At 47.9% G+C, this 27,027-nt stretch overlaps 1 protein-coding gene across 4 annotated transcripts in view; it reads left to right on the top strand.

Annotated features, from left to right (window-relative positions):
- Nucleotides 1-27,027, top strand: part of LOC144107991 (uncharacterized) — a 162,377-nt gene that overhangs the window by 128,824 nt on the left and 6,526 nt on the right. The window contains exons 2-10 of one of the 4 annotated variants that reach the window (XM_077641247.1): nucleotides 9,551-9,688; nucleotides 10,369-10,547; nucleotides 12,234-12,461; nucleotides 13,052-13,386; nucleotides 16,087-16,292; nucleotides 17,001-17,198; nucleotides 19,867-19,968; nucleotides 21,848-22,065; nucleotides 22,717-22,907. In XM_077641247.1, coding sequence (XP_077497373.1) covers nucleotides 12,237-12,461; nucleotides 13,052-13,386; nucleotides 16,087-16,292; nucleotides 17,001-17,198; nucleotides 19,867-19,968; nucleotides 21,848-22,065; nucleotides 22,717-22,907 — 1,475 coding nt within the window. In that variant the 5' untranslated portion in view covers nucleotides 9,551-9,688; nucleotides 10,369-10,547; nucleotides 12,234-12,236. Of the gene's footprint in view, nucleotides 1-9,550; nucleotides 9,689-10,368; nucleotides 10,548-12,226; nucleotides 12,462-13,051; nucleotides 13,411-16,086; nucleotides 16,293-17,000; nucleotides 17,199-19,866; nucleotides 19,969-21,847; nucleotides 22,105-22,716; nucleotides 22,908-27,027 lie in introns of those variants that run through there. The other 3 variants (XM_077641246.1, XM_077641249.1, XM_077641248.1) reach the window with 3 other exon arrangements.

Below are 27,027 nucleotides of genomic sequence, written 5' to 3'. Positions count from 1 at the left end.
TAAGACCGGTGATACGAGTGTACCCGTGGAAGAAGGGGGAGTGTTTAGGAGAGGCCGTTACGTCGCATTTGTTGAGCCCGGAAGTGAGGTCGGAGCTGCGAGCGGTTGGCGTTATCCAGGCTGTCCAGATCGCAAAGGCCGCAGTACGCAGCGTGAATATGGGCCAGGCCGACAACCAGGCAGACATCTCCTATTCCATTAAAGTTCTTTTCCTTCCTTCCTTCCCGTTAGCTTAGTCCCGGTTTCTAAAACTCTCGGTTAACAGCCTAAATCCAACATGGTACGTTGGTCTTGTCTCCATTATCCATTATTTCGTTGTAAATCGGCAGTTTCGTTATAGCGAAGTTTGACTAGTGGTGCGGGCGAGGTCCTCTATCCACCTCAACGTATACAGTCATTAGTATTCATTAAGCGTAATATCCGACGTGTATACAAACAGTTAATATACCATCATGATCGCGATGTCACTGCACGTTAGCTCGGCTGTATAGTCATTCACGAACGGGTCCAAGATTGCCTGTTTTTAATCAGAAGATCGCGAGTAGAGCTATCGGAGGATCTTGGAATTCTGGCTCGCGCAGTTTTGCTCGGAGCTGTCTCGTCCAGCTATATAGCTCTGTCCTTCGTTACTGAGACGGCCTGCTACTTACGTGTGCTAAGGTAACTTTTTAACGCGTAAGAACCCGCAGCAGTGGCCTGCTCGGGAGGTTACAGAAATTTCGAAAAGTTTTCATTGGCGAATTTTAGCGCTGAGCCGGCATCCTCATAGAGGGGCTGCATTCACCTCGCTCGGCAAGTTTTCGGCTTATTCTCTAGCTAAACACGCAGGGAAAGATTGTATTCCGTAGAAATGCCGTTGCACCAAAAGCATTTAGTGTCGTCTTTGCTGAAGGCAGTTTTCCTTTTCCTTTCTTTTACGTCCCACCCCAAGTTAGATGCTATGCATTCGTTTGAATGTGCGCTAGAAGTCAAGATAACTCTATCACTGTGAACAGAAAGAAGCAAAAAATTGGCGGTGGTTTAGCTCTGGTTAAACCTGGAGTGACGCGATAGCTGCAGCTGGCCGAGTGAAACTTGCTCAGTTGAGTTGCAGGAGGAGGAGGATAAACTTTATTTTCGTCGACAAAATTAGGAGATGGTGTGGGGTTATTTATAGCACCATCAGGTGGTCATGAGGCCGTGGCGTTCGGCGTCTTCTGGGGCTCTTGTCACAATCCGGATATGTGTGTCTGAGTTGGAAATGAGCAATGCGGCCTCCCACTGGTCTGGATTCGAGAGCTGCAAACCTCGCGGAGGGGAGTCCCGAGGGCAAGCCCAGAGTATGTGGGATAGAGTGGCACGTTGGCCACACAGTTGACAGGGGGGAGAGTAGACCCCAGGGTATATGCGGGCATATATCGCGGGGTTGGGGAAGGTGTTCGTTTGGAGTGGCCTCCACACAACCTTTTGGGATTTGGTTAGAGAAATATGTGCGGGGGGATATAGAAGTCTACCTAAGCGGTAGTGCATGGTTATGTCATGAAATGCAACCATACGATCTCTCGCCGTCCGCAGGACGGGCGACACCACATCCCGGTCGACGAATCCTCGGGCATGATTGTGGGCCGCCTCGTTCCCTGGATGGGATGAGTGCGCAGGGACCCAGATCAACTGGATCGGGCTGAGTTGGTCCTTGGTGGAGCGGAGGAGAGATAGGGTGACGGGGGATACCCGGCCTCTGGCGAAATTACGAATCGGAGATTTAGAGTCGCTGAAGATGGTTTCTGCAGGGGTGGAGACCATCGCCAAGGCTATGGCCGCCTCATCGGCCTCTTCAGACGATCTGACGGGAATGGAGCACGCAACCGACGGCCGTCCACAGTACTCTACAACCGCGAGCGAAAAAGCATCGCGATCATAGTATTCGGTGGCGTCGACGTAGACCGCTGTCTGATCTGTTAAATACTTTTTATGCAGAAACTTAGCCCTGTCCTTGCGGCGAGCGACATGATACTCTGGGTGCATGTTTTTAGGGAGGGGGGTAACGATAAGGTTGCTGTGGATATGAAGTCAGTCTTTCTCAGCTCCGTTTCGCTGGGCGTTCCTTCTTCATCTTCGTCCCACTTGACACGGCGCAGGCGCACAGCTGTGGCAGCTCGGTTTCGCGCAGCCACGCCGCACCGCCGGCAGCAGCAGCTGCCCCGCACCACGTGGCTGGTCGCGTGACCAACCACGTGACCACGTGGCGCCGCCACGGTCACGTGCCACCGCCACGCTGAAGGCTCGAAATGCTACCGTAATGTAGCTATCGCTACAAAAAGAAGTAAGCTGTCCTCTAGCCACACTCTTTCATAAAAGGAGTGCTCTAGAGGACTGCTTACTCACTTTTTACACCCATATGGGCGTGTTCCTGTTAGGAGTGCTGAGATTCAGGTTCGATTGTTGTGTACTGGTTCGTGTCACTGGAGGCTCTAATATTAAACGAATATGCTAAATCTCGCGATGTAGCCTCACCTGCACGAACCTGTGAAGTTGGCGCTGCTGAGGAAGGAGTTCTGTAAGGTTCTTTTCTTTTTTTAACCTGTTCAAAAACACTCTCCCCTCGCGCATCGACCGAAACTAAAATGGACCCTTGAGCTACCACTACATTTCCCCTTACCAGCGAGCGCAAGAAATTTTCTTCACGAACGAGACTAATGGCGGCGGGCGTCCCGTTTTATTTCCCCAACCTCTCCCACGTCTTGTAATCTACTTTTTTTTTCCTCTCGAGTTTTTGAACGTGTCCTCTTTATTTTGTTTCCCCCCCCCCTTTGGACTCTCCCGTGTGCCGTGTTATTGCAGCGATCCTTCGACCCGCATGGCTCCTTGTCCTCCTCTCCCTCCTTCCCCATAACGGCGCCGCTAATACCAGCCACTGTGTTTTGTGTGTGCAGGCGGCAGCCCTTTCTGAATTCATATATGCCCCGGCTATTAATTATGTTGCTAGCAGAGACGAACCATTGCTCTTTCGGAGGACACCCGCGGTGGGAAAGGCTGTATTAGGGGGCGTGGCGTAAAAGGAGGAAGCTTTTATTTTTCCCCTTGCTCCCGCTTGCCTTTTTCCCCATTCTTCCGTAACTCTCCCTGCCCACCCCCCTCCTTCTGTCCTCCCAATCTCTTAAATTGTTGTTTATGGCCGTGCCTGCTTCCGCGCTCGTTTCGTATTTCCGTCTCCTGGTTTTATTTTTACACCCCCCCCCCCCCGCCTTTGTTGCTTTTGTCGGCTGCTATTAGTATTTTCTTATTTGTTTCTCCCATTCCCGAATTTGCGTCCCCTCCCCCACTTCCATCGTCTTTGTCTTCTGTTGCGCAGGCTTATTCCACGCGCGTCTTTTGCCGGCGCGTTCCAGGTTTTATTAAAGCTTATTTCCGCTCTTCTTCTATCCCCCTTTATCTCGCAGATGTCCCGGATTCACGTCATTCCATTTCCTTTTTGTCCCCCGCTCTTCTGAATGTGAGTGCCAGCCGCAGTTTCGTAAAAGACGTTTGGTTTGCGTTTTCGCCCCTCCACTTTCTTTTTTCCATTATTATTATTGGGTGCGTGTGCTGCTGCCTTCACCAGCTCCTTCCTCGCTAGCAAACATCAATTCTCTGGATGGAATATCTCTGGTTGTGATTATAATATAGACTCGAATCGATCTTATACCCTTTTCGTTCGTTCTAGCTTGTTTAGGTTTCGTTGTGCTGTTTTTGGTGCCTGTTAGTTTGCCGCGGCCATCTCGTGTTTGTGTTCTGCGCGAAATTCTCGCGGCCTTTCTGCGTCGTAAATAACCGCGGAGCCATCCCGTTTGTCTGCACAGCGGTCTTTTTTGTGGATCTTCGGAGTGATTTGCGACTTGTGTACACGCAAAACGTTCTCGCGAGATCGCGCGCGCCCTGTTTTTTACGTATACGTCATAAAAACGTCGGACTGACGCGCGCTTGCGCCCAAAATGCCGTTGCGTCCGTTTCCACGTTCGTCTGCTCGCGCGCTTCGTTTTATCGTCTGCTCGCCGGTTTATCCGTTTCTCCTTTTTACTGCGGGCTCGTCTGCTACAGCCGTATCGGCTCAGCGGAGCGTTGTTTATGCCTTTCGACTCCTTTGTTTACAAAATGTTCTTAACGATTTTGGGAGAGGGGGTGCACGTTTTCTCCTATGTGCATGCAGTTTCCGGGGGTCATACTGCTAGATCGCTTAGTATATAGAGCACTGTGTTTACGCTGTACTATGGGGGGGGGGGGGGGGGGGGGGGCAGCGGAAGTTTCTAGAGAAACGACGCGTTTTCTTCTGCTATTGGCAGAGCGATAATCCGTCTGCATCTGATGCGCCGCGCTCGAAAAGCAGCGGAGTTTTTGAACGCCGTTTTTTTTCCCCCGCTACTGGCGCGATAATCCATCTGCTGCATGTGCCCGCACACACAGCTAGCGAAACGAACGAACAGATTCGGAGCCGGGAGCTGCCTGTCGCGCTCCGCTCTTGAGCAATCGATTTTCGGCGAGCTAGCGAGCGAGTGAGCGAGCGCTCGCTCGGCATGGGCTTCCTTCTTCTTATCTCGGGGTTACTTTTACTCGGGAGGGAAATAAAGAATGCCAGTACGTCCGGGTTGACTGTGCTGTTGTGTGTTGTGTAACTGCGCCCCTCGTGTGGTGTGGCAAGGCCCGCTCGCGTGGTTGTTGGGTGCGGTTACATACGATGAAAGATGGCGTATACCATCCATGGACGGCGCAGGCGACCGTTGGAACGGAAATGTTGAGGGAAGATAAAACTGTGGAGGCGGCCTTTTTCTAGCTTTTTTTTTTCAGTTTTTCTGTGTGCGTGCGTGCGCGCGTATGCCTGATTGTCTCTTCCGAGAACTATTCGGAAATGCCATCTCTCTCTTTCCGTCTCTCCGGTTGTGCCCCATTTTAGCAGCGCAGTGCGGAGGGCGGGTGAGGTCTTAAGTGAATTACGTTTCTGCTCTGAATCTGAGAGGCCCCGTTGGGTTTCGCGCGAGTTGCTTTTTTTTTTTGCTGTAGTTTTGACTTCTTGCTGTGCGTCTTGGCGGCACTTTTGTTGATGATGATAGTGATTGAGGTTATGACCGCAGCGGTAGGTTTGGTTTTGGAAGATTAAACGTGTTTGATTTTATCACAAGAAAGCATGATAGTTGCCCCACCCAAACCTATTTGGATAACATTTCAGTTGGCGAGCAGCCGAATGTGGGAGTTGTTGACAATGGTACTGTACTTGGCACCGTTTGCAGCATTATTTGCTGCGGAGATATACCATTATGCCGCTGTCAATGAACTGTAATCTGACGCAACTCTTGCTGCTGTCTGTAGCAGATCATGTGCATTGAGAATCGTGCACACACACTTCAGTTTTTGCCGTGGCATGTTGTTTTTGCACTTTTCACTGTGGAGTTGCTCTACTGTGTGCGCTTTCCTGCTGTTTCTCTTCTATTTTTCGCTTGTATGTTCACGAGTGGAGCTCTTGTGCGATTGTTCCTTTACCTCTTCGCTCAGCACTGCAGTCACTGATATCTTTTTGCACTCTATTGCCAAGTGTGTCCTTTTCTGGCTAGTTTGTTTTTTTCTTCCAGCTTCGCTCCTGTCGAGAATGCTGACATACTTTGGCCAACTTCTGTTTTTACTTTATTTTTGCATTACTGTGCTGTTTGTAATGCATGTACCTGCTGTTTATCATTTTCGATTAGAACTGAACCATGAAACCAAAATGTCTTGTAACGTCAAGCAGTGCTTCGATCGGGTCCTTGGGCAGTTGTCCCCTCCTCAAGTAACCTGTGTTGAGGGAAACTACACTGCCTTGCTGTTTCTTGCAAAGTGAACCAAAATCAGCTAAACAACACATGCAACATCTTGCTTCAGCATATCTGCAGCAAGGCGGGCGAGGTCGTGATAACAATTGTGCATTGTTTATTGCGCACTGCTTGAAAGGGTATAATGTGTGTTGTTAAGAGAGACTGGAAATGCCAAGTGTTGTCCCCACCGAACAGCAAAAGGAAAAAAAAGAATAATTTAATAAAGAACAGTAATACACAGAAACGAAAGAAAGCCCTGAAAGCACAGTTGTTAAGAGTGTTTTGTTGCTTCTTTGAATTGATCGTCACGAAGGGATGTGCATTGTCCATGGCGTTGTGCTCTTGTTATGTAACTTTCCTCTTTTTGTGTGAGCATGGAACGATTCTCGCAGAGCCTTAGCTTTAACCCTGTGCAGTCTGCTGCACTAGAAATAATGTTGGCTATCTCTCTTGTTGCACGTGTGCACTAGGCTCTTTTTTTTATTTGTTTTTATTTTGTTTTCAAAATTCACTACATCGGCAAGGGTCCTGAAGAATGCGTTGTGTTTCAAAATAGTCAGCCAATCTTACAGGTGCATGTGGGGACGTCATTGTGCACCTCTCTCACCTTCACTGACCAGCGCTATAGTTCTTCTGAGCTAGAACGGCACTTCTTCTTGGAGCACTTGTTCGGCTTGGAGTTTATCTTGCACGGATTGTTCTTCCTGTAGTACCACTCTTTCTGAGGTTGTAAGTTTCAATTCATTGCTTTCTCATTTTGATACGTAGGGGCGAATATGGTTAGGTACTTTAAGGACTAGCATGAAAGTGACCGTTGCATCTGCTTGAGTATTGTTCAGTGGCTGTGAACCAAAAAAAAAAAGAACAGCTTCCCCACCCCCTTTCTGCGACTTCCTTCTTTCGTTGTTTTTTACGAGCCGTTCTTCAAAGCTAAGCCAGTTAACTGCCCTAGGTTCCGGGCTTGGTGTGCTCATCGGGACTCGCCTAGAAATGCACTCGTCTGGCGTTTGTAGCATGAGGATAGGTGGCCCTAGTGAGTATATTGAGCCCACCACATAACTAGTATACCAACTGAGCTTAGCAGACTGTTCAGCTGGAAGCATGCATGGCAAGAAAGAATTGCCCGTCAACCTGAACTGGGTTTAAGGAAGGCGGGGGATACTTGTGCAATAAGTTCAGAATATGCCTTAAGGCTGAGTAGGTTCTAAGAAGGGAGTAGCCACAACTTATAGCTCTTATATGCATCTCTGTTTCACTGCTGTATTTTGAGGTATATAAGTCGGGTCTTTATTTTGTAGAAAAATTTTTCGGCGGCGTGTCTTATCTCCTTCAGGCATTACGTACACATTTGTGGACACAACCTAAACCTTATTATATCCTCGTTTAATAGGCAAACTTCCATTTTCGTATTGTGCGGCCTAGACATTTAGACCCTGCCTGTAAAGTCCGTGGCTCCATTTCTTGCAGCTACAGCGAAATGTGTTTTGTAAATGAGAAGTAAAAATGGGCCTCTGCACATTTTATGGTAGAAGGAAAGAATATCTTTTGAAAGAGTTTTTTTTTTTTCACTCTCTCTTTTGAACTCATCGTGAATGATGCAGTCTAACTTGCAAATAGTGTAAATAAGTTAGTGTGTAAACGATGCTGAAATTTTCCTCAATTGCCCAAAATCGCGGAAGTGAATTTTCTTGTCCATATGTGCTGTTTTCATTAACAAATACAGCACGAAATACCCGTGCTAACTGCAGACGCCGAAAATAATGCGTCTTGATAGGAGAAAGTTGGACGATTTGGGGGCTGGAGCGTTGTTCATGAAGGTTATCAATAGAGGTGTCACTGGGAGTGACTTTTCCGATGATGAAAAGGATGTGAATTCTAGTGAGCAGCACTGTAGAGCCAAATCGCGGGCATGATTTTTCAGTGATGACAGAAAAAGAGCTTTAGAGAAGAATCTCTATCCAGAGGGTTTTGGAAAACGAAGATGCTGTACTTGTCGCCTGGAGAATTATTGGTATTGCCAACATGGCTTCTGCCATCGTATGAAGGGAAGCTGAAATAGCTCACTTCGATATTGAATGCACTGAAGTCATCGTCACACACAAGAAGTTCGTAAGGGGCGTCGACAAAATTCGATCTTTTAATGCCTCTGTACCGATTGCACACAACAATAAGGAAATGGTTTAAGTGGGTCGCCTCACTCTCGGTTTTGTTTTTCTCTTAGCAGCATTTGGTTTCTGTACCTTAGAGATGAAAGCAAAGCGGTATTGCCGGGAAAGGAAAAACATTATAGATTTGCTTGCTTTTCGTACTGGTACTGATAATGTGGATGCATTAAAAATAGGCTGTGATGGTTAAAGTTTCGCGTTATTGTTTTACACTTCACTTCGAGCAGGTGTTCTAATCATGATTTATGCAATGTGTGCCTCTCAGCAGATTTAATTGGCACTTGAAAGGTGCAACTTTTGTACAGTGAGAAATGAGACGTCGCCACGTGGTATATTTTGTTGTGCCTCTTAAGTACACTTTAAAAAAAAAAAATTTAAAAGAGGGAAAAATAGCTATTTTTAAAATGGTACCATATGGGCGGAATCACATAATCTTGCCACAGCCATATTAAATGCAGCAGCGCTACATATAGTTTGGAGTACAGCGGCTCCCTGAGTTGACAGCAAATCAGCAAGTCAAAAAGGTTTTCCTATGTGGCACCACAATTCCAATTCTTGACTTTGACCGACAGGAAACGTATTTCGTCACTGCCTTCTTATCAAGAATGTATCTCTAATAATTGTGATGACGTATTCTCCTTCTTATGCTATGGCTTTCTTTCCTGAAGGCCATCATCTCCTTGTAGAGCATAAATTATTTTGTAATCGCCATAGCCTGATTCATCACGAACACGACAGCGTGTCTTTGTATAAGCAGCTGCCTCGCAACGCTGGCGGCAATGTATGTGGATTGGTGGTTGATGTGGCTTGTGCGTCCCTTATTTCACACTGTATAATGCAGGGCATTAAAGGTTTGTAGGACAGCTCAGTAATGCCGCAAGGCAACAGCACTTCATGAACTTGTGGTGTTCGTTCAGCAATACACAGGATATAGTTTCAGGCAGCTGTAACCTGCGTACTGGTACACATTCGCATCATTCATTCCTACCTTCAAGATAACTGGGCAGAAGAACGAGCCTCACTGGTGACGAGTGCTAGCTATCTGCCACTGTTAGCAGCTTAGTGTTCTAAAGCAATAGTGTTAAAGGCTCCATTACGCAGAAAATCTCTGGCCTGTTGGCGGCGTTGTGAGCGAAAAATCAGGAGCACGGCTCTGGCAGTTGGTCCCCCCCCCCACACACACACCAAATAGTGAGCAAAGTGCCCTTCGTGGCAGGTAGCAGTTAAATTAATGATTGGTCGTTCAGGAAGAGCAACCTGGGGTAAACAACGTCCACCGCTGGTATAGCACCTGCCCTTCGCAAGGCAGTGGTGCATTGCTTAACCACTGCACCACTGTTCCAGGAGGGGTATGAGGACTCCCAGGGATCTGTGAATGCAAATTTAAGTAGATAATGACCTTCTGCATGCATGGGAATAAGCCCATTATGCTATCTCGTCATACCTTTAAGGCTGAGCGTAAGTGTCTCCTCCACTTTTTTATCTAATTTGGCTGTGCTCTTGTCTGGGTAGGGGAAGCTGGTTGTTCATAACGTCCTATTTCTTTTTCTTCTGTCAGAACTTTAGAAAAGCATTTTTGCATTTTAGCTTATTGTCCCTCTTTCCCCTCTTCTTTTCTGTCAATGCAGAGTGGACAAGCAGAATGATGAGCTGGCGGACAACGGTTGGTCAGCGGTCCAAGTCCAACTTGGCAGGCCTGCAGTTGGAACGACCAGCTGCCGGGAGGTAAGCTACGAACATGCTGTAGTAGGCGGCCATTTCCTTTTCACTAAGGCCCTGGAAGTGGATGAAAATTACTCCTTTTGCAGCAGACGGGAAGTGCAGAGGTGAATCAAGCGTGGCTTTTGTGAATACCGTACATTTCTTGTCGATTTTTGCTCGGGAGTTAAACGTCAGTTAACTCGGGGCTGAATCGGGCCATTCTTATGCGCCGACTTTCTGGTGCAGGTTGGGAGAATCCTGGCTGTGGCATCAGCATCACTACTGCGTGCCCTGTATTGAGGGAAGGGAAGTGATAATAAAGCGAATTTAACGTTACCGCACTTGTATGCGGATGGTTTGTTCTCAGGGATTTTAAACACCAGAAACTCGTTGAAAGGTTCCTGCGTACAGGCATCCACTGAGAGTTTTGACAACATGAAAATTACAACGAAGCTTAATTTATCCATGTCATAGGCACGCACCCCTAGTAGAATTGTGTACATTGCATACCTGCATGTGCCTCAAGGCAGCGAGGAAATTCAAGTTTCTCATGATTCCAGTGTTCCGGAAACTGTCGCGGCCACTTGTACATTAGGACTGACCTTGAACCATTAGAACTAATGCCCTCCACCCCCCCCTTTCTTCTTTCCACCCTCTCCTCCCCCCTGTTCCTGCTCCCTTCCTGGCTGCTGTGTGTGGTGCAGGATGCCTTGTAGGGGCAGGGATCCGGAGGACGAGGCACAGGGCAATTGGTTGGTGTCGGCAGCAGCACAAGCAGCAGCAGTGGCGGGAAAGCGGAGCAGGATGTCGGGCATCCTGTTCACCATTGAACAGATAGAGCTGATCCGCAGGCTCCGGGCCTCGGGCATCACCCGGGGATCAGGTGGGTGGTGCCCACTCGGCGGCTTGGGTGTGTTTGTTGTTTTTCTTAGGAGTGCTGCAATAGAAGCGTAGTGGTTTCAGCATCCACTTTATGTGCTGAGATGCGGATGCTTGACCCCTAGAACCACTTCGTGCCCACTGGTCTTCTGGTGGATGATAGTTTTCCCCTGTCCTGGTGCACAGCTTCTCCAGGGAATCAGGGTCTTTGAACCCCACTTTCTTGCTTCTGGCAGATGGTGGTATCTCTCATTCCTGAGCCCAAAGCAGAACAGCCCCTTCAGGTTACAGGGTTTTTCAGGTTCTGTTTTCTTTTGCTCTCAACTGTGCACAGGGCCTCAAGAACACAGGACAAGAGAAGATAAGGCCAAATAGGCTGTTAAGGATTCATTACAGGACTGTTTTGCTCCCGGGGTTTCGGTTTCAATTTCCATCCACTATGACGTCTAAATAGGGCGCTACTCTGCCATCTACTCCGAGAGCACCTTACTTGTATTGGTTCTATGAGTTGACCTTGGATGTCACAGCCCACAGAAACAAACCAAAAACCCTAGGGGGGAAAACGTTGCCGCAGTAAATTAATTAAATCACTCGAGGCCATATTCTTTCCAGTTCTGTTATTCAAAGGCCCAGCATGTTGTTATTGCCTAAAAGCAGAACTTGAAAATTTAAAAGATGTGAGCTCTCTGGGCATTGTGGTATGTTCTGTTGAGTTAGATCTGAATCTTAAAGACAAGTCTACTACTAAGTTGCCAAGGTGATTTCAGAGTAGTTAGGTGGCTGTAGTCATGTACCAAACTCAGTGCAATCTTCGTAAGAATTCGGAGGCTGTTTTTACTTATGAGGAGAGAAGTTGTTGCCATTAAGGTTCCTCTGGGTGCTCCTCCCTGTGCTCCAGAAATTTAGAGAGTATACTTTAGCTGAAGATATTGTCTGGCTAGTTCATTTTTTTAAAAACCGCAATTTACATGAATCAGACAATGCACAGTAAGAACATGGTTGTAAGTTGCTGTAAGTGGCGCTAGTGCCGTATTCTTACAGTGTGCCATCTCTAGTTTGCACAAATCTTCGTGGCCTTAAAAGAAAAAAGAAAAACTAGAGACTGGTAGGAAAGAGGTCTGTGCACTCTCTGCTGCCTTGGAGCACTTGTAGCACTGCACTTGGAGCACTGTACTTGGAGCACTGTTCTGCACTTGGACCCACAGACTGCGACATATTACTAGCGTTAAAATACACACAAAGGACAGAGAGCAGAAACACACAGGACAGACGCTAGACTTCAACCGCCATTTATTGCACACGTATGAGAAGAAATCACTATGCGCATCTGCGCATGCCCAATACACAAGACCTATTTGATTAACATGTTCGCTGGTTATCGCCGACACAGAGTACAAAAGAAAAACGTAAATTCGCAATAGATTGAAGCGCGTGTTTTCTGTAAGGTATGCAATTTCTTTACTCATGAGGGCTATTGAAGGGGTGCTCACGCATTTCTCTCCGCTTCAGCACGCAACCATACAAGTGACAGAAGTTGCTTTTAACTAGTGCTGCACTTGTGCAAATGGTGGAGCTGTCTTGCTTGGTGTAGTTGGGATCAGAAAGTGCATGGAGAATTACGCTTAATCCCATCAGCACTGACCACTGATTGTTCTCTTCTCTCTCTTCATAACCTCTTTTTGTGGGCCAGGTGATGCTGGCCTTCGAGCAGCTGGATCGGCTCGACATGGAGTTGGGCAGCACGGCACCTTGTCCCGTGATGCCCGCGCTGATGCCACGTGGGCGGGGCCCCAGCTATGGAGGAGGGGGAGGGGGTGACTCGCACGGGGGAGGAGGGGGAGGATCGGGGGGACACAATGGGATGCTGTCTTCTTCGGCGGCCGCCAGGGCGTACATGACAAGCAGGGAGCCGCCGCAGGTGGGTACAATCTCCCGCTTTCTTTCGTCCTTGACTGTGGAATGAGGCATGTCACTGTGAGCTTGACGAGCATAGGTACTGTTTTTTGGAGTTGGAGGTGTGAATAAGGGTAACAGAGCCTCGGTCGACACTGAGGTAACATCTGAGAAGTGCTACGCACCTTTCTAGGCACAAGTGGGTCTGCTTGCTTAGGGAATGCAGTTATTTTGAAATCGCACAAAAATTTCCCGCCTTCATGCTTTGCATGGAGCAAACTTGTCACGAAGTTCTTTGAGTGCCATTATTTCGTCATCCGAAGAGCATGAGAGGGGGACAGACACGAAAGGGCACAAATGCAGAAATTGTTTGCCTGAGTTGGTGACACGTTTGAGTGACAACTGACACAGTGGAAAGTGACAAAAACATGACAGTTGCACACACGGAGTGCTTCGTGCGCCTCGTTTTCATGTCCCTTTCGTTTTTCACTGCACCAGTTGTCATTGAAAAAGGAAGCAGGCATGAGCACGGATTCATGTGGTTACTTACATGCTCGATACTTCGACCCTGTGGGCCCCCGGCAGCATTGGCGAGCATGGCGTGCTTTGCACCAGTTGCAGAATGCCTCGTCCAATGACTCGGCCACAGGGGACTGTGGGCCCCACAATGGCGAGAGTGTGGCCTCGCCGCCCACGACGACGGCAGCAGCTGGCAGTGGGGCCAAGCTGCCGAGCGAGCTGACCATCATCCCAATCTCGGCCAACTCGCCCCAGGGTGGCGGTGGCGGTGGTGGCAGCGAGGACCACGGAGGCTATGGAGGAGGAAGCGGAGGCGGGGGTGGGGGAAGCGCGCCCAACATGTATCCGCCGGGCGTGGTTCCCATGCAGTACCTTATGAACCCTCACGAGTTCCTCCAGGAGGAATCTGGGGACATCGACGACCTGAAAAGGTCAGCGTACCCACTCCTCCCACCGTAAGATTTGTTCCATCCCTCACCGTACCTCTCTCTCTCTTTCTCTCTCTCTCTCTCTCTGAATTTTAAGCCTTCGAATCTCTTGCTATGTGGGGCATGCAACTGATCTTTCTCTGCTCACTTCTGTGCATGAGTAGGCCAGCCCCAAGTTTAGAATTTTTGGTTGAGAAAGGAATAGTGCGATACTCTACCATATTTGTTTGCTTAATGAGTGCACTTTTTTTTTTTCCGAAAACTTTGTGCCAGCTTTAAAGATGCATATATAGGGAAGGATAAAATTTGCGCTGCTTTCAGTTAAATTTTTTCTCAGTATAGTGACTCATGTGGGGCATCCGTTTATTGTACAAGTGCAGTCGTTATGCAAGTAAATGTGGTTGATATTAGGTCTAAAAGAAAGGTTGAAGATTCCAGTCACTGACCAAGTCTTTTGCAGAATAATTGACATTTAGAAAGCACACACTGGCTCCTTGTTCGCTCTGCGAGCTGCTGCAGATCACCGTTGCATGAATACATGGCAAGTTGCATTGTAATAAGGGAGTAATTACTCATTGGCACCCACCCAAGCGCAGCCATACGGCTACAAAGGAAAGCTGTACAGCCTTCTCAGAAACTTTGCAGTTAAAGAAAAATTCGTCCTGGTCCGGGGTTCGAACCCGAGACCACCGCTACACCGGAGCAGTCGCTCTGCCAACTGAGCTAATAGGGACGGCAAGCTTATGCTAGGGCGAGAGCGAATTGATCATTAACTCGAAGTGGGAACAGCCGTATGGCTGCGCTTGGGTGAATGCCGATGAGCAGTTACTCCCTTATTACAAATCTACTCCACCTGAGGGGATTCCCCTAAACATCTGACCACGTTACATTGTGTTCAGTAGTTGCTAACCCGCAAGTTTCTTTCCTGTTTGGCAAAGCGCAGAGTAGTTCTCTTGAGTAGAGATTTTGTAGAAGACCGGATTATAGATTTCTTTACCTCATTGTTATAGCCACAATCTTCAGCCTATCCTTTCTTTTTTTTGTTTGTATGTTTATCTACTCCTGGCCAGACAAACTTTCGATGAATCCCTCACAGTAATATCAGGTTAGCTAGAAAAGGCAGGCCACAATAATTCACTGCGTATAATCCGGGGCAACATTTGAAAGCAGCTTCATGTTGAGATGTCAGTGCATATTAAGAGACCCTCCTTAGCAGTAGTTGGAATTATATTGGAGCTCTGCACTGCAATGTCACTTATATCCCATGTTACAGGTTTGGCTCATAAAAATGCTCTGGTTCTTTGAGCCACATCGGACTTTCTTTTCCTGTGCGTGTTACTTTGTTTTTGTCCAAGAGCTGAGGCTAGTGGTCATTACTGGAGCCTTTTTTTTTCGTTAGTTGTGTTCGGAGGTTTCCTTTTGTGACCTGACTGTGCTATGAAGGGTGCTAATTCGGACTTGGTTATTCTTACTGAGGCAATAACACGAGCTGAAGGTGTTTGGGGATCGCTCAGCCATGTAGCAACGATGCCATGTACAAGGCACGTAATTGCAGAGAGCACATTACTGATGGCCTGTTAGGGTAACTGAGTAGATTCCTAAAGAAGGCAAGTGTAAGAGAGAGTTGCAGAGAGTCAGGTGAGGGGATGGTATTAGAAAGTTTGCGGGTACAAGGTGGATGCAGGTGGCACAGGACAGGAAGGTCACTGGGAGAGGTCCTCGTCCTCCGCTGGATGTAAGTGGGTCGATGATGTAAAATTACTAAAGGGGCCAAGATGCTTGTAACGAAGGTTTTGCCATGCTTGCGGTACATCTGCAGTCGCCAGGGGCTAGTGGGGGATGAGTAGGCATGAGTGAAAAAAAAACAGAGATGCGGCATGGGAGCAGACAGGGCATGGCATTGTTAGTGTGATCTTTTTGTGATCTGCTGGTGTCATGTTTTGTCTGCTCTCTCATCCCACCTTTCGCGTTATTTGCGAGAATGGAGTCATTGCCAAGTTCCTTCGGCTGATAATGCTATTGTTGGGTAACTAGCCTAGGTGTGCCCCAAGCCAAGTGTGGGTTCCGTGTTGTGAGCAAATGTCAGTACTACAAGCTGTGTGGGCAACTACGAGATGAGGAATATATATATATATATGTGCTTTCCTTCTTAACACTTCCTTTACGCCATTGGAATATAGGTACTTTAAAGTGGAATGTCTTGTACACTGAACTGAGGGTGTCCTCTTGGCGAGCGGCATTTGCCTACAAGTACGAAGCGCTTCAGTAGTGCTATGCTTTCGTGGTATAGGTTCTTGTCCTTATCTAGTTGCTGTACAGGGCAGTGTCATGGCGTGCTGTGCAAGAAAATAGCGTAAAGACCATGTAGCACATTGTTCACTTGCACATAAAATGTTAAGAAACAGCTTCCAATCATGTTCTATTTTTCGGGGTACTACACGGTAATTTGGTAAAGCATGTTTGCTGTTGTCGGAGCATGATCCTTTTCGCTCTGCAATGGGTGCATGCTGCTGTGCCTGCCCAGCATTTCCTTGGGATGTAATGGGAAAGCATTGTTGTCGGCACTATGTTCGACCCATCCATATTCTTCGCGCATGGGTGCCCAACAAGAATCGACTTCCCTAGTTGAAAGCTGTGCCTCTGCGTTATTGCTTGTGTGCTGGTGGCTGCTTTCGCTGACTGTGGCGGCGCCCTCTTTTTCAGGAAAGGGGAGGCGGCCATACTCTCAGAGATCCGAAACTTTGTAATGCGCTATAACATCAAACAAACGATGATCGCCGAGATGACCAAGCTCAGTCAGGCATACGTGAGCCGCTTCTTCCGTGGCGACATTGCCGACATGTCGGAACGCACCAAAAACACCTTCTACATGTGGTACCTGACCTGCAAGAATAACCCCTGGAAGCTAGGTGAGTGTGTGACGGCCAAGTTGTGGGACTAGCTGACTAGTCAGTTACCTTTTTTTTTTTCTTTTCAAATGTAGCATTGCACGGTACAAACTTGACATTGAATAATAAGGCATAGAAACAGGCTTGACAGGCACACAGCAATAGTGTCTGTGCCTTGTCATTTGTTGGGAAGTTTGCACTCTACTCTGCTATGTGCATGAAGACAGCAGCTAGTCCAAGTCAACGCCCTTTCTTCCAGTTCTTTTTCTATATTTTGGCAAAGATACTTGTCAGCTATGAACACTTTTAGAGATGTCATAATGTAGGTTTTGGGAAGCGAACATAATGAGTATTAAGTAAACATAATGAAATTATTCAATATTATTTTGTCCCCTGCCTTTTGTCGTCAAGCTCAAGGAGGTTTAAGGTAATGTCAATTCAGCGGCTTGTGCAGTAGAAGCTCAATGCATCAGACAGTTCAACCACAGTGAAACACAGCTGCAGGAGCTCCATCCTGTGCGTAGCAGCAATTACATTAGATTTCAGTGTCCCCCTTTTTATTTTCTTAAGGCGATACCAAGCCAGTTGCTGCATTGTGTGTGAACACTTACTCCCATTGGCAGCAGCTCTTTCTCTGACACATTCCAAATATGTAACTTTTTATTACACCCTGTAGAAGCAGGGCGGTAAGCCTGATGATGTGTGCATTTTGTGTCACCCACCTTGTAGCGCAACTGTGCCCCAACTCTGGCGTCAAACGAATGGTCTCTGAGACGGGTGACCTGATCCCACTCAAACGAGAGCGCTTCACCTTCAAGTCGGCGCATTTGGCCGTCCTGGAGCGGTACTACGAGCGTGACCCGTATCCTGATGCGCAGACGCGAGAGCAGATTGTTGAGGAGTGCAACGAGGCCGTCGAACGACCGGGTGAGCTCCCCAGGCAGCCCACGTTGCCCTTCGCCGTTTTTCTTGAGCTCTCTGCTGATGGAGTAACAACTGTAATGTCACCTGCAGTGTTTTGGCGAGTCTGACCTTGTGCGAGAGGCCAGCTCCCAGCACCTTGATTTTGATTTATAAATATTGCCACTATCATTATTTCGAGACTTGCTGTGTGGCATATGTTGGGCCTTCTTTCGGAAGCACCTTGTTCAAACTCTGTCAGAATCGGCTCGCATTTATTGTGGTGGTGGTCTTTAGTTCGTTTGTTAATCCAGACAAAGACTTGGTACAGGGCTCAGTGCCGCTAGTTTCACTGATAACAAAGACAGATATGACTGCTTTCTTGTGCCTTGAATGCTGGCTCTTTGTTGGTGAAACTCCGCTTTGCAATGGCACTTTGCGGTGTGTTTTAGCCACACGTGAGGTCTGGCAACAGTGTTTGTGTTATTGACCAGAATAAAACGAGACTAGCTTTGCCTGTGGGCAGGGTTTATGCTGGTAATACAGCTCAGACCATTTATAACGTAACCGCTTATAGTGCGGGACCGCATTGTATGCGGCTTTTTGTGACAACCACTTTGGTTCCCATAGAGTTCAATGTATTGGCGTACCGCTTGATATGCATCAGCGAGTAACCAAAGACTGCAGATAGTGTGGTTTCTTGAAAGCCTGGTGGCCCACGTACCAGCGTGGGCCCGTGAGTATCGGCGGGAGCGAGGAGCGTGCTTCCCAGCTTGTGCAAGAAGGGGGCAACAGGCAGGGCGGGGGGGTGTTGTCAGCATGGTTCAACGCAGAAGAGGATTGAAAAAAAAAAAAAAGTCCCAAAAGCAGGCGTTTTTTTTCCCTCACTCTCCAATGCGCCTCCGTTGGGCGAACTGACTGGACAAAACTGGGAAGCACTTGATGGCACGGCCAAACGAGCATGCTGGAGCAGCGGCTGCAGCCGCATGGCATGACGCAGCAAGCGCTGCTCGTACCATGCGTGTGTGCGGCAGCATCTTGTCACGCCTGAGCCCATGAGCACAATATGCATCATCGCGTGTAGCGATCAGTTGACTATGTAGGCAGGTCAGCTGACAACGTGAGCAAGTCTACCACCCTTGGCTGTCTTCAGCTCTGATGGTGTCTGCGCCTCCGAAAGCCAGGAAACAGCAAGCTCTCGAAACCAAGCAGAGGATTGTGAGGCACGTCAAGAGCGGTTTGAAAAAAGGTACGGTGGCAAAAAAATGTACTGTGTCACCAACGCTACTATGTCCGCTATTTGGAAGAACAGCGACAAGTTGCGACCACAGCTGCAGAAAGACTCCGCTTTGCTTGCAAGGAAGCGGATTCGTGCATCGAAGTACGAAGATGTCGCCACTTTGTTTGCACGGTTTCGCGAGGTCCGGGCCCAGAGCATTCCTGTGAATGGCTCGATATCGCAAGGCAAGGCCAGGTGCCTTGCAAACATTTTGGGGCATGATGGTTTCAACCCACTGAACAGTTGTATTCAGCGTCTCAAGGAAGGACTGGCACGTGATAAGCTCGTCGTCGTCGCTGGCCCCGACGGCATTGTGTGCGAAGTAGCTGCCACAGACGAAGACATCATGGCAGCGGTGCGCGGTCGCGATGAGCCTCTATCCGAGGATGAGCCTGACGAAGTGAGTGAAAGTGCAGCAGAAGTTTCATGCAAAGACGCGCTCGACGGTTGCAGCAAACTGCGCCTCTACTATGCTCAGAGAAACCTCAGCGAGCAAGCGCTCAAGTGCCTCACTGTTTTTGAAGGTGAAGCGACTAGCAACGCAGTTCCGTCGCAGCGCCAGACTAAAATAACGTCGTTCTTTTATTCATTACAAGGCTTCGACAAAATGATCAAATAAACTTTTGTTGCCTATGATTGCAGTGTTGTTTCGTCTGATGTGTTGTCAGGTGCACTTTGAAAGGTAGGCTGGCTGTTCTGAAAAAGCGAATGCATGGAAAAGCTACGTCTAGGTTACAGTGCAGCACCGTTTATAATGCGGGTTTTTCCAAGTCCTGCGGTATGCGTTATAAGCTGTCTATGCTGTATATATCACGTTGGACAGAAACTGTGTTGCCATCTCTTCCTAGTAAGACTAAATCTAGTCCGGTGCTTGCTTGAAACCTACATTTTCTTGCCGATTGGTTTTGCGGACTTATGCTCATCTTGGTGCTCATTCTTGAAGTATTTGCTGCTTTAAAAAGGAAAAAAGGAGCTGACTTAGCAAGTCTTGCATCTTTTCACTTTGTTGCAGGGGTGTAAGCGTTCCGTGCGAATGTTTCAGTGTGAATTTTAGCATGAGTTTATTTTTATTGCAAGTAGAAACATGCTCTTTGTTGCACTGATTGCATCATTGATATCCGTACACTAAGACATCTCTGCCATGCAGCTGCCGCTATAAACTAGAGCTTTGTTTTCCTTTTTTTTTTGGTGGTGGCGTGATGACATTGGTGGTGAAATCATTTTGCAGAAAACCCGTTCACTGGCATTCTGAGATGCACTTGGTGCAGGTACAGTGGGATGTTCTTTCGTTTAAGAAAATTGCAGATTTAAGCCACGATTAATAGAGGGGGCCAAGGTGCCAGAATTGGGGGGGACTGTGTAAACAGTTGACTAAATTTGATGAACTAATGATTGTTGGTGCCTTTCTGTCTGCAGAGCGCCCTCTGACCGAACGAGAAAAAGTGAGCCTGCCCGTGGTAAACAACTGGTTCAACAACCGCCGAAAAGAGGCAAAGAAACAGCTCAGGCAGCAACACGGTAAGAGCATGGTGAAGCCTTAATCTGAATTCTTTTAATGCAGGTATTCTTCAGCGGCAGCATCGATGCATTTGTGCAGTGTAGTCCTCTTTCGGCGAAAAAGCCGTAGTCTTCCTTTCTGTCTGTGTCTGTGCACATGCGTGTGTGCTGTGAAGCCTTTAAACACCCCCCACCCCTGGTGTGTCTCGGGGCGTCGATGGGTAAATGTGCATCTCCCACCTACCCAAATCCACCTGCCAGAAAGCCCACCCACCGTAAGCGCACGCTCAACAGTGAACAAAAAAAATTTAGGGGGGATCAATTGGACTGATGCGGAGGAAATGCTAAAGCATTTTTTTTTTCGTTCACCAATCTATTACAATTCAGATTCTATTCCAAATCTGATTCCATTGTCTTTCACTCGCCAACCTGTTGTATTTCTGATTCTATTCCATTCTAACTTCAGTTCTATTCTAATTCTGGCTCTATTTGAATTCTGATTCTATTCTTCTCCCGTTTCCGTCGTAATCGTTCATTTTTGATGAGTCGTTCTCATCAGTCCTCAATCAATCCTCATTCAATCCTCATTCAATCCTCAATCAATCAGTTCTCATCAATCCTCTCCCTCCTCTTTTCTGCAAGTAGAGAGGGGATTTCCCTATCTACACCTGCCATCCATGACAGGTGGCTGGTGGAGAGAGGGAAATCTCCCTAAACACCACCTGCCACGGTTGACCGGTGGAGGCTTTGCGCAGATGGTGCCACCACTGCCGACACCAAACAGTTTTCACCCTCATGGCTCTCCTAATGCTCTCGCATTAAAAGCGGAGTCGAAATTCAAATTCTAAGGCACAGTGGAATGTGAATTAACCCTGTCATTTGCCAGCTGCGGCCACAGTATCCTCGCAAACTTCTTAATCTCATCCACCCAGCTAACTTTCTGCCGCCCCCTGCTACGCTAGTCTTCTCTTGGAATCCACTCCGTTACCCTTAAGGACCAGCAGTTATCTTGCCTTCGTATTACATGTCCTGCCCAAGTTCCTGTTGATTTCGACTAGGATGTCATTAACCCACATTTGTTCCCTGACCCACTTTGCCCGCTTCCGGTCTCTTAACGTTACACCTATCATTTTTCTTTCCATAGCTTGCTGCGTTGTCCTTAACTTAAGCTCAACTGTGCTCGTTCAGTCGGCCTGTGATCCTGCATTTGCTGTTGCATTCACAACGGTATTGTAACTTAGCTACTCGCTAACTTGGCTCTTTTATCGGCATCGAGCAGTTGTTCAGCAGCACTTCCTGTGTCAGGTAGGATGGGTAGTACCGGCAGAGCAGCAGTCACTATACTTCTCGGCACTTGCATTGCTATAGGGGGCACTGGAATGAGCAGGTCGCCCTCTATAAAGCCAGTCATGCTGTCATCTACCAATGCCATTTTATCATAATGCAACTTGGGAAAGCTAACTTGCTGGATTTTCGAAAGTGTCTATTTTGCGTCTGATAGCTTGAACTAGGGTGTTGGTTCAGAAATTTTAGAAACTACGCTTGTCTTCACTGTTGAAGAGCTTCTATTTGAAAATTGAAGTTGATAAATTAATTTTAGCTGGTTGTGTTTCGATTTCACTATACCGTAGGCATAATGTCCACTTTGCCATGCAGTCTGCCTGCACAGATAGCACTGCCGTATTCATCACGGCTTTTAAAAGAAAAACCTGTATGGACTTGAAATAAAACCTCATCACTACCAACAGCAGCCGAGTAGCTGAGATCCAGCCCTTGCAACAGCAGAAGCAATGTTTCTTGCGTGTTTCTTGCTTTCTTGCTGAATTTTCTTTTACTCTCGTGTGAGGTGGCAATGCAAGCTAGCCGCTTTCTCATATCTCCTGTCTCTTCCCCAATGCAGCGGCAGCAATGGCAGCGGCAGCCTCGGCAGGAGGCCTTGGCGGGCTGGGAAACGTGTCCGCAGCAGCTCTAACAGGTGGCGCCCACCAGAAGTCCCCCTTCTCAGTGGGGCCGCCCTTGTGGGGCGTGCCAAGCCTGTACCCACAAGTGGGGAGCTCAGCCGCGGCTCTCGCGGCTGCGCTTCCGTCGTGCGCTGCCAACCCCACCTCGTCGCCGCACGTGAGTGCGATATCCTTGATGACCCCAATCACGCAAGTGGTGAGAATGTTTCCAGTCACACATGAGCCTAGCGCAGGAATTCTCATGAGGGGGAAATCCCCATTGATACAGTTGCAAGCAGATGGCCAGATATCACATGAACATGAGGCACAGCACTGGCTCCACCTAGTGGCGTGCCAATGACTCTGCCTAGTGATGTGCCACTGCCTACAGTAGTGGTTTGCCACTGCCTACACAGAGGGGTTTGCCACTGCCTACACATATGGTTTGCGACGGCCTATACGTAGTAGTTCGCTACTGGCTCCACCTAGTGGCATGGAGTGTGCTTTCTACTGTGTGATTTACTGTCAATTGGCTATTGGAGCGTTTGTAAAACATACTTCTGAGCACTTGTGTCTGCATGATTAGTGAGAAATGTTAGCTGAATGATACATGGGGAATGTTTGCATTATTGTGTATGCAGCAAATCTGTGGGTGTAGTGACCTTGTTGGCCACCAGGTGTCACCCATGTCATTATTTTAATGTCATAGTGGTCATTGTTATTGCTACTAATGTCATTACTATTCCTACTAGCATGCTCGTGGTACAAATGGCTTCGGACATAATGAAGTGATGCAGTGCGACCATTTGGCGCTGTCCCTGTAATGCAGGTGGAAACGCCATCGATGCGAGGAGGTGGCAGCGACCAGGGAGATTCTGCAGGCCCAGAGGCGGATAGCGACCAGGGCGATACGGACACTTCTCAAGAGGAGGACTCAAGATCACTGCCTTCGTACGGGCATGACTCGGAGCCGGCTGACTTCACCACCAACGACAACCTCAAGCCGGTCATCAAGCAGGAGTGAGTGAACTGCTCCCCCCACCCACCAAGACTTGCAGGAGAAAGGAAGAGGCCATTTCATGCTTTGGCAGCAAAATAGTCGGCACATCCAGTCTAAGCATGATCTTCTCTAAGAGTACCTGGATTAACTGCTCCATGCACGCGATGTCCACATACTTTAAGAACACAACATTTCCTTTTGCCTTCCTGGATACAGTTAAACCTTGTGAAACAGCAGAAAAACTATGTGCAAAGCAGTTGTACACCGTAACCGAAAACAACTCAAATATGCCTGAGGTATTCAATGAAGGGAGATGCACGCAAAAGCTTTTCTTCGTAAGGACCACAGAAATCTGTTATTTTTGTTTGCTGCCGAGGTGGCCTCACCACTACTAGTGCAACCTCGAACATAGTACTTAAGGGGGAACACTACCCTAATGAGTGAAATTTTGAACTGCTTGCTCGATTTAACTGAAACTTGCAGGGCTGGCTTATGTTACTGCTGGGACCATTTATGCCAAATTTCATTACTCTGGAATAAGTACGAAACAAGTTATGCAACCTCTATGACAAGGATGACTGTTTGCTTAGGAAAACTATTGTTTGGAAAATAAGTGTAATCTTCCAAATTTTTTCCGTTATGTGGCTTTAGGAATGACCAGAGCACACAACTGGGGAATTATTTTGCTTAACTTTGCTATATTTCAAAAGAATGCTGCCTCATAAAAAATGGCATTCATTTTTCATCTCCGCCACTTCTTTCAAACTAGGTTTTTTGGCATAAAAAAAGGAAAAAACAGGTAAATTGAGCACACAGTTGTGTTCCTCACAAAATTTCGCTGCAGAAAGTGTGCTACAATATTAATATTATCAAGTAATACTGGAACGCGTTTTCCTAAGCTGGCTGGCAGTTTATTGAAAAAACAGGAAATGAGAAAAATGAATTCAAAGATTGAAAATCACCCCACTGTATTTCCACACCTCTAATGTTCAGGAAAACCCTCCAGCAGCATATGTAGGTCCCTCTTCAACTCTATGCTACTCAGCAGCAGCGGCTTCTAGTTCGCGCTTTTTTCTGGCCACCTTAGAGCTCTGAAGTGCTCTTGCTCGTGCCCGCACCACGCACAATTTGGTGTTCTCCTCGATGACCTTGGTAGTGTGTGTGCCACAGGTAATGTCCAACTTGTCTAAGACTCTTTTAGTCCCATCAGTCCTTCATTGAAGTTTAGAACAGCTAGTGCTGCAGCTGTCTCGATAGTTCTGAGAGATGCAAACTCTCTGCGGCAAGCAAGGCCTGGTGCCTGTTGTAATGGCACCAGGAGTCCTCGCCATGTGGGCAGGCGAAATGCAATGGCTTATCATCAGGAGAGTAAGAATGAAAAAGGGTGGTCATAACCCCTTTAGGCATCTTCTTCACGTCGGGAGCATTTTCTTTCAATGCAGATGCATAGTATGCCGTCAGTTTCTTGGAGATGACCTTTGTGAGTTTTCCTTTGCCTCCGAGGCCCCTTTTCTCCTTCTTGAGCTTTTCAGTTCCAGCAAACATACGTTTGGCGACATGATTTATACAGTCTTCTTTGATTATTTCTTTATCACAGAGACCAAGCTTGGACACATGCAAAAAAGCCTTACTGTCTCCATCACTTAGCACTGTTGTATATTGCATGCTGTGCAGCACTTTGGACCTACTGAATACAATGCCAGCAGCCTCCACCTCCATGGCATTTGAAGAGCCAGAAAAGTTTTTCTGACAGAGTTCTTTGTGTGCCTCGGCCCGTCCTTCATGACTCGCATCACCAGGCTTGGGTCCTAAGCTGCACGCATGGCAGTAGTTACTCTGGACAGAAAAGTCGAGCACGAGGCCAGAGTCCACTTCAATCGCAGCACCAAGCCCAAAGTGGAAAGTGTGGCCTCGTTTGTGCCAGGTTCCGTCGTAGCTGACACAAACATTGAGCAACTCATCGTCTTGGGCTGCCTTTTTTTTCTTAACGGCCTGCGCGGCATCGTGCATGGCATCGCGTGCAGCGTCCATCGCGGCGCCGTGTATCTTTTCTCCTAGCAGCTGGTAGGTCTTCAGATGCATTGGTGGCGGACTATTTATGCTCGTGAACAAATTCTTCAACTTCATGAAGTTAATTCCGCAGTTCCGGGCAGCCAGTGCGAGACACACGGGCAGCTCCGGCTGACGGCTCAATCCCACGACGGGAGAATGCGGGACTCGGACGATGTTTCCGCACCCACTGCACAAAACAACAAACTGAAGGTTCGCGCCTGCACCACTTTCTGTTAAATCAAGCGATTGCTCACTGCACATGGGACACAACAGTGCGCCGATCATTGTTCCTACCGCTGCTACATCGACAAAACGGTAGCCAGTAGGCACTTGGGGCCCACCGCTGACGTCGGGCGTCGCACGTCCAGTTGAGCCATCACGGTTGTCGTATTCTTGAAGGAGCGCGGCCTTGCTTTCAAATGCAGTCAGCACATCCTCATCATCGGGGCTTGAGTAAGATGCTTCGGTCCCCGGCGATGGAACGGAGATAGGCGATATCGGTCGTTCCACCGCTCTCAGTCGGCCTTTGCTGGCTCGACCTCTCGCTTTCGTGAAGCGGCTTCATTTACCGAACCTGTTCCGCGACGCGAACTTCGTAGCTGGCATTCTTCCAACAAAAATATATGTTTGAAGAAACCAGAGGAGCAGAGAGACTAGATTCAGCGCGGGATGCGATCAAGCGTGGTCTGACAAAGAGAGGCCTCACATAGCGCGAAACGACATTTAAAGCGTCACGTGCTGCGTTTGCGCCAATCACAGCTCAAGTTTTGGTTTGCTAGCCAATCGGGGCTTGCCGTTTTCAGATTTTTGCGTTTGCTTTTTTAACTTTGCTGACGTTTTGCTCTACTCTCGACGGAAGCGCGCGCGCTCGCTGGAAAGAGGAAGAAACGACGCTTATCCCAAGGGTACTCGCTGCTCGCTAGGCCTAATAGACGCTCCGCGCGCGCACTTTGAAAATGGCGATTGCGGGCCATTTTCCTCGACCCGGAACGACGCGCGGGCGCTGCCGACCTTTCAATAAACGAGAATTTCTGCGTTTCTAGAGCACGCCCGTGAATAAAATTTTGCCGAGAGCTTCTTTATTAGTACGTGAATTGAAAAAGGATAATCCAAAAATGGACTTTTTGGCCCAAAATTGCGGCTTTTTGCACCGTGTCCCCCCTTAAAGCGGGTTCCAGCTTCTCCATCATGCCCCGTTTTTAGGCAAATAGGTGCAGCACTCTTGTCAGTGGAAAGCCCTTCCAACACAGATTCCTCCTTTCGACACTCAATATTTCTTCCAACAGTGAGCTTCTCCTTGATGGTCAACACTTGGCACTTCGCTTCAACTTGAGATGCTCTGGGGGAGTGATGCCACTTGGGGAGCAAAAATGTGAACTGATGATGCCACTTGACGCAATCAAGTGATGCCACTTGATGTGAAAACGCAAACTGCTGCGCTGTGGTAGTGATGGCTGCAGCAGTTCGAGGAAAACAAAAGTTTGCCGTAGCTAGCTCAAACCGCGTAAATTGTAGAAACCAAGTCACATGACGGTGATAAGCGATAGCTATGGCAACGGGTACATCCGTGCAGCTTGAACACCAGCGCCTCCGAATGGGGAGGTGGCAGGACGGCATGGGTGACACCTCCAAAAGCAGGTTGGGAGAATGCATCCCGCAAGGTTGAAAGAATGCTTTTTCTCCAGTTATGTCAACGACCTTCAAGTGTGCTTGTCATGCTCTGTGCCACATCAGTATCAGCGCATCGCGCAATGTACGTGTTGGGAGCGCCGGTGAAGCCTCCTTGCGATGGATCTCATAGTTCATGGCTGCTTTAAAAGATACTGCTGCAGCCTCATACGTGATGATAGGTACCTACGTGCTAATCGGTACATTCGTGTTAAGTCACTACACTGCAGGTGGGCACAAAATGCAAGAGGTTGAATGGAAGGCGAGTCTGGGTTTTCATGCAACTACATCCTAAGTGGAACAGTCTAGGATTTCATGCGACTACATCCTAAGTGGAACAGTCTAGGATTTCATGCGACTACATCCTAAGCGGAACAGTCTAGGATTTCATACTACTACATCCTAAGCGGAACAGTCTAG

This window comes from Amblyomma americanum, chromosome 10, assembly GCF_052857255.1.
Source record: "Amblyomma americanum isolate KBUSLIRL-KWMA chromosome 10, ASM5285725v1, whole genome shotgun sequence".
Taxonomy (NCBI): Eukaryota; Metazoa; Arthropoda; class Arachnida; order Ixodida; family Ixodidae; genus Amblyomma; species Amblyomma americanum.
Note: the sequence above shows the minus strand (reverse complement) of the source record. Positions and strands in the feature narration are given on the sequence as shown.